General features: G+C 52.0%; 1 protein-coding gene across 2 annotated transcripts; it reads left to right on the forward strand.

Moving 5' to 3' along the window:
* Window positions 1-943: 943 nt before the first annotated feature.
* On the forward strand, window positions 944-11,991 carry NR2F1 (nuclear receptor subfamily 2 group F member 1). Of its 2 annotated transcripts, none has more exons than XM_085632470.1 (3): window positions 944-1,488; window positions 5,242-5,769; window positions 11,287-11,991. In XM_085632470.1, the coding sequence occupies exons 1-3, from the start codon at window positions 1,077-1,079 to the stop codon at window positions 11,565-11,567; spliced, it is 1,221 nt and encodes a 406-aa protein (XP_085488596.1). In that variant the 5' UTR covers window positions 944-1,076; the 3' UTR covers window positions 11,568-11,991. The 2 variants fall into 2 exon arrangements, with proteins under 2 accessions (XP_085488596.1, XP_085488597.1); XM_085632471.1 differs by having other exon boundaries at window positions 11,305-11,991.
* Window positions 11,992-12,467: the final 476 nt, after the last annotated feature.

Below are 12,467 nucleotides of genomic sequence, written 5' to 3' on the forward strand. Positions count from 1 at the left end.
AGGGAAGGAACAGGAGGAAGAGGAGGACGGGAGGAGGGAGGGGGGGTGAGAAAGTGCATCAGCCAATGGGGCGCGGGAGGCTTGCCCGCCCGGGCCTCCCCTGCGATGCCGGGCTCTGGCCAGTCAGTCGCCTTTGATTGTGCGCCGCCGGCGGCCCCTCTCTCTCTCCCTCTCTTGGCTGCTTGACACGGGGCGCCATATAAGGCAGCGATCTCCATAGAAACGTGTCAGTCTCAATAGTGGTGTCAAAGTTCAGTATATAGCGGGCGGCGGCGGCTGCGTGCAGAGCCCCCTCTCGGAGCGCACTCCAGCACCGGCCTCGGCAGCACCGGCTCGGCACGGCGGCCTCCTCCCCCTCCAGCCTCCGCCGAGGTGAAACTGCAAGGACGCTGCAGCCTCCTCGCCCTGCTGGGCTCTGTCTGTCTCTTTTTTTATTGTTTGCATTTTTTTGTTTTTGTTTTTTGGGGGTGGGGTGGGGGGGTGGGAGGAGGGGAGCAGTGCACAGGGGGCAACAATGTGGAGGCTTTCAGAGGACTTTTGTTTAAAAGACTGAGAAAGAATGACACCCGTGCAGAGATAATCGCTGATCGGCGGGTTATTGTTCGGGCGCCTCTGAAGGAGCGAGGGGTGCACGGAGAGGATTTCACTGCACGACAATACACTTTGGATATTTCCCTGTTTTTGATGCACTTCTGCTTGGCTGCACCGTGATCCGGCACCCCTGCCACCGGGCGTCCACATTTCCGCCTGTGATCCTGAAAATAGGAAAAGACGGCCAACAAACGGCGTTTGCTGCTGAATGGCTGACGGCGGACTGGCCTGGACCTGGCCCCCGGACACCCCCACCCCCTGATCGGGGAGCCCCTCCCGCAAAGCACCGCCAGCACCCGGCCGCCCCCTCCATGACCGGCAGGGTCTGAACCCCTCCGAGCAGTGCCCGCACCGGAGGAGGCCCGGCCCCGGGGGCCCGCAGCCCCGCAGCTCTTCAGGCAGCAGGACGGCCGAGCCCGCGGCCCCGGCCAGAGGCCCTGGCCGCCCTCCCCAGCCCGCCCGCCCGCCCCCCCTGGGCCCGAGATATGGCCATGGTAGTCAGCAGCTGGCGAGACCCGCAGGAGGACGTAGCCCCCAACCCCGGCACGCAGCCGGCGCGGGGGGAGCCGGGCGCCCCGCACACCCCGCAGACCCCCGGACCGCCAGGCGGTGCGCCCTCCACGCCGGGGGCTCTGGGCGGCACGGCCGAGAAGCAGGGCTCCGGGGGCGGACAGCAGCAGCACATCGAGTGCGTGGTGTGCGGGGACAAGTCCAGCGGCAAGCACTACGGACAGTTCACCTGCGAGGGCTGCAAAAGTTTCTTCAAGAGGAGCGTCCGCAGGAACCTGACCTACACGTGCCGGGCCAACCGCAACTGCCCCATCGACCAGCACCACCGCAACCAGTGCCAGTACTGCCGCCTGAAGAAGTGCCTCAAGGTGGGCATGCGGCGAGAAGGTGAATGTTTCTTCTACTGCACTAGCGCCTGCGCGAGCGAGGGTATGCCTGGGGGTCCTCGGGTGGCAATGTCTGCTTTATTCATGGGGTCTGAATATGCCTCAAAGTGTGGCTGATGTGTGTTGTGTGAGGTGTGTTTCTTGGGTTGTTGGCTCGGGCGTCTCTCTATATCTATCTATCTATATACGTATTTGTATATATATCTATACATTCATCTACCCATCTAACTCTCTCTCCACTCTCTCTCTCTCTCTCTCTCTCTCTATATATATATATATATATATATATATATATATATATATATATCACATATACACTGCTCTAGGGCCCCTCTTGTTTGTTACGTTTATATGCATGTATGTCTCTGTGTTTTACAATTAGCATGTCTGTTTCTTTTCCTATGCTAGTTGTACGGTGTGTATTTCTTGCATGTGCCTGTGTGTTTGGTGTACTTGTATGAACATGCAGACGATTGTATAATTTTGCATGTCCTTTAGTTGAGTAAACCTGTTTGCACATATGGGTTTGCAGGACTGTGCGTGTGCACGTAGTGCTCTTTATTTATGTAGGCCTCTTGGTCGGTGGCTGTGGTGTGCACATGTGTATCACTGTTTTGTGTTCCTTTTTGTATGTTCGTCTGTGGGTGCATATGTTGGTGTTTACGCGTGTATGTCTGTGTTTTGTTTTCCTCTTTGTATGAGTGTGACTGTGCATCTGTGGGTGCCTGTGTGGACTGGTGCATTTGTTGGTGTTCACGTGTGTATTTCTATTTTTGTCGAGTCTCTTTGTGTATATGTGACTGAGTGCCTGTATGGACTGGTGCGCATGCTGGTGTTCGCGTGTATTTCTGTGTTTTATGTTCCTCTTTGTGTGACTGTGTCTCTGTGGTTGCCTGCGTAGACTGGTGCATATTTTGGTGTTCACGTGTTTATTTCCGTGTTTCTCTTTGTGTGACTGTGTGTCTGTGGTTCCCTGGTGCATATGCTGGTGTTCAAGTGTTTGTATTTCTGTGTTTTGTGTTCCTCTTTGTGTCTGTGGTTGCCTGGTGCATATGCTGGGTTCACGTGTGCATTTCTGTGTTGTTTGTTACTCTGTGTGTGACTGTATGTCTGTGGATAACTCTGTGGACTGGTGCACATGCTGGTGTTCGCATACGTTTCTGTGTTTTTTGTGTTCCTCTTTGTGTGACTGTGTGTCTGTGACCGCCTGCGAAGACTGGTGCATATATTGGTGTTCGGGTGCTCATGCTGGTATTCACGCGTGTGTTTCTGTGTTGGTCATCCTCTCTGTAAACATGTGTCAGTGTCTTTGTGGGTGGCTTTACTATGTGTGTGGTTTGCCTGGACGTGACTGCATGCGTGAGTGTGTGCATATTCCATATATACATTTGGCCGTGACCGTGCACCCCGGGTCGAGGCTGCCATTTCCCCTTATGACTATTATTCATAACGGCCTCCGCGCGCTGCTCCCGAGCCGAAGCCTGGGCATAGATTACCAACAACTGGTGTAAACACAGATTTTTCTAGAAAAGGATGTACTTGCCGGTTGTGAAAGCCAGGCAGTGCGGTTAGCACTATGAGCCTAACGCCAGGGCCGGCGCCGTCCGTCGGAGGCCGCCGGCTGCTCGGTCCCAGAGACTGCTCGCCCCGCGGTCTGAGCCGGGCCTTGTCTCCCTCGCTCCCTGCTCGCAGCGCGGGCCTGTGCACGGAAGCGCTCCCTTCTCTCAGGCAGCCTTAGGGTGCCGTCTGCCCCACTCTCCCACAAAACCACACGAAACACAACGCGCGTCCCTGTAAAAAATAACTCATTTGATTACACACCTCGCTCGTTATCTCTCAGTGCAGACTGCCAGGGCGTGAAACCCACAATTTATGAAAAATACCGACCAAACTTCGGGCTGCTGAGGTGACATCCCTGCTCTAAAATACTGGAATTGTTGATAAGCGACATCGTTACTCCAGCCATGCTGCATGTGCTTCCAAACAAGGGCTGTGTGTTTTTACAGTCGCAGTGTATCTTAGCTGCCTACAACACTGCAGTGCTGGGCGAAATGTAAAATGTACAACTGCGCCATGGGCAGAGTACAAATAGCGCCTTAATTGTGTCCTACAAGCCCGAGTCCCTGAAAAGCGCTGGGACGTGTTTGAGTGTTTAACTGCGCTTAACATGTGGCTTCCAGCAGCTTAATTGTTCTCGCGTGCTAGGCCTTCCTAAAAGTTTGCATCGTGTTTACAATAAAACGTTAGGAAGCGAATCTGGAGGGGACCCCAGAGCTCCAACCTGAGAAAGAGGCATTACCTCACATTTACCACTGGAGAAACAGATCCCAAATTGGGGCCGACGGTGAGAAATGGCGGACAAAACGCAATTCGTATAAAGTAAATTGTGATATTCCGCCTGACGCGCCATGCTCTCCTCACAAGCCCGTTGAAATGCTGGCACTGTCGAAGTGAACCACGCACCGCACGCACTCTCTCTCTCACACACACAGACACCTAAAAAAAACTTTGGTCAGCTTTTGGAAGTCGGAGCTGCTTACGTTTTGCATCGAGCTGGGTTAATGAATCCAGCGCGTGTGCAGTTGCAGCCCAGTGCGTGCACGGAGCAAAACTGTTAACAGAGCTCTGCTGTTACTCGGCCTGGCAGATACATTTATTGTCCCGCTCCTGCCATTTGTACTAATGTTTGCTTACAGTAAGTCCATATATATATATATATAAATATATTTTTAGATGCAATTTTTATTTTTATTTAGTATTTTTTTTTTATTGAAAACAAACCCCTGGCCGCTTGGAGGTGTGAGTGCGTGCAGATAGATGGCTGTGGTGCATTTGATGAATTTGTTCTGCTTGCAGGGGTGTTTTGCTGTGTGGCGAGCCTTGCATGGCTGTCTTTGAAGCATTAAGACATGGCATCTTGAAATACAACGGGGGTTGCCATTGATAAATAAACAGGGCCACATGCCTTGTAGGACGAAATGACAGCGCTGGCTGCTAGTGCCGCGTCTCTTTTCTGTTTGCCACTCACACTCATCCACTCGCCTTTTCCTCTGCATGGCTGTGGGATCTCTCTGCTGCAGTATCCTTGTTTATTTTATTTTTGAGGGTTTTCAGGGACTATGGGTAAACAGATCATTATAGCCTGCTAATGGGGAGGACTGGCATGGGGTAAAGTCGTGCTATTAATTGTGTGCATTTCTGCTGGAAGGCGTCTGTTCTTCTGCGGTTGATGGGTGACATACTTTCTTGCAGCGGGTGGGTAGCATTGGTAAGCACGTGTTGTTATATCGGTGCACGCGTAGGCGATTCTCTTACTGCAGATTTCTTTTATTTTTGTCTTCTTTTTGGAGCAGCGTGCATTTCCCTCTGCTTCGAGGAAGGTGTGCTTGGCATTGCATGCATGCCTTCTGTAGCCTTGCGAACATGCACAGTGGTTTAGTTGGTGCAGCCGCTATGTGTTTTTTGTTTTATTTCACTGGCTTTGGGTGGAAGTGGGTCTGGTTACACGCCTTCTTACCTCCAGGTGAAGCAAGGGCTGGCTTTGGGTGCGCGCAGTCTGTTATTCTTTTACTGGGGCTCTGAGGTCTGTCGCCTTTTTCTCTGTTTATGCTGGGTTGGGATGCTTGTGGTAAGGGTCTGTGAGGCCTTGTCCCGGGGCACGCGAGGGCAGTGGCGTGCTTTAGCGGTGGTCGCTCGCTGTTGCATTGTCAGCCCTGGTTGCACATTTCCTCTTCCTTCTCTTTCTTTTTGTCAGCGGTTCAGCGAGGAAGAATGCCGCCAACACAGCCGAACCCAGGCCAGTACGCGCTCACCAACGGGGACCCATTGAATGGCCACTGCTACCTGTCCGGCTACATCTCGCTGCTGCTGCGGGCCGAGCCCTACCCCACGTCGCGCTACGGCAGCCAGTGCATGCAGCCCAACAACATCATGGGCATCGAGAACATCTGCGAGCTGGCGGCGCGCCTGCTCTTCAGCGCCGTGGAGTGGGCCCGCAACATCCCCTTCTTCCCGGACCTGCAGATCACCGACCAGGTGGCGCTGCTGCGGCTGACCTGGAGCGAGCTGTTCGTGCTGAACGCCGCGCAGTGCGCCATGCCGCTGCACGTGGCCCCGCTGCTGGCCGCCGCCGGCCTGCACGCCTCGCCCATGTCCGCCGACCGCGTGGTGGCCTTCATGGACCACATCCGCATCTTCCAGGAGCAGGTGGAGAAGCTCAAGGCGCTGCACGTCGACTCGGCCGAGTACAGCTGCCTCAAGGCCATCGTGCTCTTCACATCAGGTGAGGCGTGGTGGGGACTGGGCGGGGGAGAGGGCAGAAGGGGATGCAGGGGGCGCGGGGTGGGCAACCTTCTGGGATGGCACGCTGCGGCGTGCCCTTGCAAAGGGTTGATGTGCTGTGCTGGTAGCGCATGGGTGGGTGTGTGATATTGTGTGGTGACCTAAAGGCTGGGGCGGGGGTGGTGTAAGGCCTCGCCGCGGGGGTGGAGTGATTTTTGGCAGATTGCTGATGATGTAGGAATGCAGTAGGTGGCCGTGCAAAGTCAGGGGGCAGAGTGGTTGTAGGGGTGTGTCATTTGAAATGTGCTGGTGATGATGCCACCATGCAAAATAGGGTTTCTTTAATGTATGTGTGTGTTTGTGGTGTGGTCTGTGTGTGTGGTGGTGTGTGTTTCACAAAGAGCGAGAGATAGAGATTTTGAAGGTGCTGGTGGCTGGAAAGCTTTGTGTAGCCGTGGAAAGGCCGGGGCAGGCCTGGTATTTTCACCCTGCTAGGCGAATGACCGAAGACAGGGCCACGAACCCACATAAAACCAGGCGGGGTGCTGTATGGGGTGAAAGGTGAGGGGTAAATGAGGATAGCGGTTATGAGGTGGGGTGGAGAGCCAAAGTGACATGACCACAAATCAGCAGCAAACCCTGTGGGGGCGGGAAGCGACGGAGGGGGTGAAAGGGAAGGGGTCAGGGGCGTGATTGCCAAGGTCTGCAGAAGAGCCTCCGCCGGGCACAGGTCCCTGACAGCTGTCCACCCTGGCCTGCGGCCTTCACACAACTGGCAGTGCGGCCCTGCGCGCCTCTAGCGCGAGTAGCGCTTCCCCAGCCGTCCAATACAAAGATGTCGCCCTCTCCAGAATGAGGGGGTCGCGTTTGCCGCCTTTGAATCCGCCGGAATCTTCCCAGGTTGGATTTTCACGAGGAGGCCGTATATGCAGAAGACGGAGCGCAGACACTTATCAAACGCCTGCTTTTGTTGCTGCCCGCACCGAGAGCGTCTGTCTCGCTAGCGGTGAATATTATAAACAATCTGGTACCACATAATATAAACTAGACAAGTCCGTCTCGTGCTGCTTCTGCATAGCCATCTTTACATTTTTCAGCCGTTGGACATTTTTTCTGTAAATGTAGGGAACACACGTGTCAACAAAGCTGGTAGCATCGAAATAGCCCCGTTTCTCTAGCAGGAGAAGGGCCTCCGTTAGGCAGGCCCAGACTGTCCTCTGAAACAAGATACATTTTATGTTACTCTGACTAGTAACGGGCAGATGCACGCAGCCCATATTATTTAAATACGGCTTTATGTCGAGTAAACAAAGCGTAATAAAGCAGACGCTGCTTTTATAGCTACCCACCGCGTCTTTTTCCACAAATCATTCCGATCGGGCCGCATAAGGAGGCGACATAAATCTAATTTGAAAATAGGCCTAGAAATTACAGGCATGTGGAAGCCGAGCAGGCGGCTGGCTCTGCGGCCTGCAGGCCGTGTCCTCGCCTGCCCAGAGTGCCTGAAAAGGGGATTTACGTTGTATTAAACGGCTCATACATTGGCATAGCACTGTGATGCAGCAAATGCAGTATTGATATCGATTTGAAGATGAGAAAATTCATTTCGCTCGTCTGTACGCACGGAGGTCGGGCCGTGCACGCTGCCGACCACCACCCATTGGCGACGAGGCCGGCAGCCGGCGGACACCGCCACATTCTGCGCTCATCAGAAAGGGCGCTATTTGAAACAAACGCACGGTTTCACGGCTGACCCACACATGGGAGCGCCAGGCAGTTTGTCTTGGTGGATCGTACGTAATTGAAATGATTTTTTACTGACACCAGGAAGAGGGATGCAAAGCTGCTAGAATGTAGTATGTGCTGGTGAGTGCACCTTCGTTTTCCACCCAGATGTCGTCTGCGGTTCTGTGAAAGTATGGCAGCTGTTTAGGGAGGATGACGGCGGTGAGGGTGGGTCGTGATTTGAGCTCGCGATGCCCTGCGCTTGTCGCAGGCTCTTGAACTTGGTCTTTGAATAAAGTGCAGTACATGTTCCACTGTAAGTAAGGCCTCTCTTTTAAAATGCCAATATACAGGGGCGTGGGTTTGAAAGGTCCTTGTTGGACCATCAAAGGGGCCTGCAGGTGACAAATACACAGGGATGAGGGTGCCAGGGGTCTCTCGCCACCTCTGTTCCTGCCTCCCCTCATACCCACCCCTCTGTGCTCAGCCTGTGGGCATCGGCAGTCTGCGGGGACTTTCTCAAAATTATCCCGCGTGCAGGTTACATTGAAGACATAAAAACATGTCGTGGACTCGCTGCAAGCGAGATTAACAATTGAACTTTTCATTCGGTAGTTTTTTTTTAAAATCTTTTTTATTTATTTTACTATTTAGTCCCCAGGCAGTATTTCAATCTAGGCTTCTGGGTATTAAATACTGGAGCTCGCTCTGCACTTCTCTTCCAATTGTGTTAGTGTTACTCCTAGCCGACGTGCGTGTTGAAAACTGTGCATGTCTATAAACGCCAGAATACACCAGAGTGTACATCAATAAATATATACTTGTGTGTGTATCCTTTTATATATTTATCCATGTGTGTGTGTGTATGTAGAGAACAATATCTAACTAAAAACACGTACACTTGTGTATGTACCCGTTATTCCAGTGTGTGCCCTTTTGTTATATATTTATGTGTGTGTTGTGTGTGTGTACATATCGTTAAATAGATATAAAGACGTTTATTTCTAGTAATATATTTGCGTGTTTACCCTTTTCCATTATTAATGTGTTGAGTTTATTTATCGCTTAATAAATCAGTACACGTGTACGTATGTACTCAAATATTTGTGTTTACCCTTTTCACATATTCTGTGTGTTTATCGGTAAATAAATAAGCACCCGTGTCCGTGTGTACCCTTTCAAATATTGCGTGCACTCGTATATTCGTGTGCGTACTTCTTTCATATATATATATATTGTGTGTGTGTCACTAAATAAATAAGCACACGTGTGTGTGTGTACCCTTTCATATATTAATGTGTGTGTATGTGTGTTTGTAGCCATGCACAGGTTTGCAGATGGATGGGAGAGACTGGGCTAGACAGATGTTTAGAGCACCTATACATTTTTCTCGTTGCATTCAGAGACATATGCAAGCTGTCTCTAGACTTTATGAGTTCAATAGAAACCACTCTCGGTGTAATACCTCTATAAGCAAAATCCTGAACATACGTCCATTGTGGCATTCCTGAGGTAAAGTGCACCTTACGTGTTAGCGTCACAGCGCTCCGTGCTCTCTTTTACGCTTTGGCCTCGCAGCCTGCTCATTGCGTGTGATGTAAGCACGTTAAACGCTGCCAGTGGCGCCGGAGGTGCTGGGGTGAAAGCCGAAGCACTCGCAGGGCCCCCTAGTAACCCTCCGCCGTAGGACTCTCCGAGTCTTCGCTGCCCGCCTGCCCATTATGTGTTTACAACATGTTAAGAGTTGTTCATTAAATGCATTTGAAAGGGAAGTGAAGGAAACTCCTAAACCCTCCCCTTGAATTTTTTTATTGCATATTTATTTTTATTTGCATTACAAATAAATATGTAAATTTTTTTTAAAAGCCCAAGCACATCAGGCGAGCTCTCTTCAATGTTCAAATATACATATGGGGAGCTCGGTGTCAGAGGCAGACTGGGCTCACTTGGCGTGCTCGGGCGGCCTAAACCAAGACACCGCCTGTGATGGCGGCCGGTGCGGGTTGGCGTGTGTATCTGCCTTTGTGCACAGTTTATATACGTGTCAGGCGCGTTTGTCACCTGTGCGCAGGCGTGTGCGAGGGGCTCCTCCCCAGCAGTATTTTGCATTGACCGGTGATGTTTATTTTTACACTGTGCCTTGAAACGGCTTCCTTTCCTTGTACACGTCATGCTTTCACAGCCTCTCCCTGGTGCACACCGTCACACAGCCTTCTGGAAGCATGCACACCGTCACATGGCCTCCAGGAAGCATGCACACCGTCACACGGCCTCCTGGAAGCATGCACACCGCCACACGGCCTCCCAGAAGCATGCACACCGTCACATGGCCTCCTAGAAGCATGCACACCGTCACACCGTCACACGGCCTCCCGGAAGCATGCACACCGTCACATGGCCTCCTGGTGGCACACCGTCACATAGCCTCCTGGAAGCATGCACGCCGTCACACGGCCTCCCTTTACAGAGATGGTCGCTTCCAGGGGTAGACTTTGATGGGAATCAAACAGGCCTGTGCATCAAAGATGTGATCGGTGCAGATAGCATCGTTTCACTGATCTGTAAATTAATAATGGTGCAGTACCATGTCCCTACTATTATTATAGTGTTTTCGTGTGCACGCTTCCACAGAACGCTCAGCCCTTGTTGGCGCTTTTCGCTTGCAGCGCTTTGCTCTGGGCTTTGTGTGGTTTGAGGCTGCCTGTGATGGTGGCCAGCCCCGTGTGCCCCCCACCCCTCGTGCGCACCAGGGCGGCTGCGGGCCACGGGGAGGCGAGTCTCTGAGTCTGGGAGGAGACTAGCGCGCCCTCTCCGCCAGGGGGTTCGCTGCAGGGACCCCCCCAGTGCCCCCGAGCACAGGGTGTGCTCTGTGGTGGGGTGGTTTGAGGCTGTCTGTGACCGGCACTGCGGTGTCTCGCACCTCGCAGGCTCTACTCTGCGCTCTGTCTGACACGGGATGACCCCACCCCGAGGGACCCAATGTGCGTCGATCGCTCAGTGCGCTCTGTGGCGAGACGGTGACCAGGGCGCTGGCTCGTCTATGACCTGTGTTTATGCAGCTGCCGCATCGGTCTGTGGGAGACCTTAACTCACGAGCCCCACCAGCCAGGAAATTAATGCAATAAACACTTTAGTACTGGCCACACCGCTCTTTTGTGGAGGGGGTTAGGTAAAGCGGAACAAGAAATGGAAGCGATTTCAAACCCAAATAATAAGAAAGAGCAATAGGTTAACAAAGAAAGAAGAGGGGTGGGGGGTTGGGGGAGAAGGAGCCGAGCGATAGAGGAAAGAAGGCAGGAACGGGGGCGCAAGGGGGTGAGGAAGGTCAAACCAAACAGAAATAGGGGAGAACGAGTATCAAATGCGTGTTTAGACAACTTCCGGTTTTAACTACGTTCGGCAGCAGCAAGAAGTGAAGTGGAGGGTGTGGTGAGGGGGAACGAAGTGCGCGAGGGCGTTGTGGCCTCACTGGGGTTGGGGGCCGTGACTTTTGTATCATTAAACAATGCATGCGCTGCCGGCGGCCTGAGAGGGTGTGTGCGAGAATGAGGGCGACGTAGAGAGATGGCCGGACGAGTGGATGGGCTGATTGTGCGAGTGAACGAACCCTCACAGTCCAGTAACTGGTTGGTTTTTGTATACATTGAGGCAGCGCCCGTGGATGCTGAGGCCCGAGAGTTTGGTTCAGTTTCCTCGAGTGTTTCTGTGTCACCCACACACCGCTGCTCCCATACTAACGGTTTGCCCCTCTGCTTGTCTCCCCCTTCCCTGTGCTCCTGTGGCCCCTGGGCAGATGCCTGTGGCCTGTCAGATGCCGCCCACATCGAGAGCCTGCAGGAAAAGTCCCAGTGCGCCCTGGAGGAGTATGTACGCAGCCAGTACCCGAACCAGCCGAGCCGCTTCGGCAAACTGCTCTTACGGCTGCCCTCCCTGCGCACCGTGTCCTCCTCGGTCATCGAGCAGCTCTTCTTTGTGCGCCTGGTAGGTAAGACCCCCATCGAGACGCTAATCCGGGACATGCTGCTGTCCGGGAGCAGCTTCAATTGGCCGTACATGTCCATCCAGTGCTCCTAGAGGGCAAAGACTCCTGTACAGGCGCTAGGCTGCAGGCACTGGGCAGACACAGAGTCCCGGGATCTATGAACGTGTCAGAGGAGCAAGGACGCTGCCCCTTTCTTTTCCTTAAAGTGGACAATGGAATTTAAACATCGCACGAAGAGTGGACCAGCTGGATTAACTGTGAACTGACATGGATATAATATGTACAAAAAATAAGAACTGAGACCCGTGTAGAAAGAAAAAACAAACAGACACACTTATTCCATGAACATTGTTATTCATTTTGTAAAATATTAGTCTTTATTTTCGTTTTTTGTAAAAAAAAATACAAAAACAAATTTAAGACATTGTACGCGCATACACAACAACAAACAAAAATTAAGGGTGGAAAATAACATTTTCCGGATAATTATTAAAAAAAAGTTGTCCTGTGTCCATGTACCTATTATCTGTTTTGTATTTTTTTCTGGTTCTAAACCAGGTTTTCCTGTGATTCTATACTAATAATGTTTTGATATAACCATTTGCTTCTTATAATGAGTGCGAATATATGTTGTCGAAGCTATGTTCTTCAAGAATTAAAATTGAAGTGAAAAATTTAAACAAAAATAAAAAGAATTTAGAAAAAAAAGAGAAAGAAAGCGAGTCCTGTCGCCGGCAGCAGAGATATCTTCGCTCGTTTCTGTTTTACGTGCCAGTGCCTGCTGTGACGGCTAAACCCAGGGTCAGGGGTGGACGCTGCAGAGGGCAGGCATTGCTCAGACCTGGGCTTCTGCTGGGTGAGTGGAAGACCGGGCTTTTATGAGAAGTGCGGTCGAGATTTACTAACGCAGCACTGCTATTATGGCCACTCGCTCCTGACTTTATTTATAAACGTTCATTTGTGTCCTGGGAAATCGTGTGCTAGGCACATGC

The sequence above is a fragment of the Triturus cristatus genome, chromosome 2_1, assembly GCF_964204655.1.
Source record: "Triturus cristatus chromosome 2_1, aTriCri1.1, whole genome shotgun sequence".
In the NCBI taxonomy this organism is placed as follows: domain Eukaryota; kingdom Metazoa; phylum Chordata; class Amphibia; order Caudata; family Salamandridae; genus Triturus; species Triturus cristatus.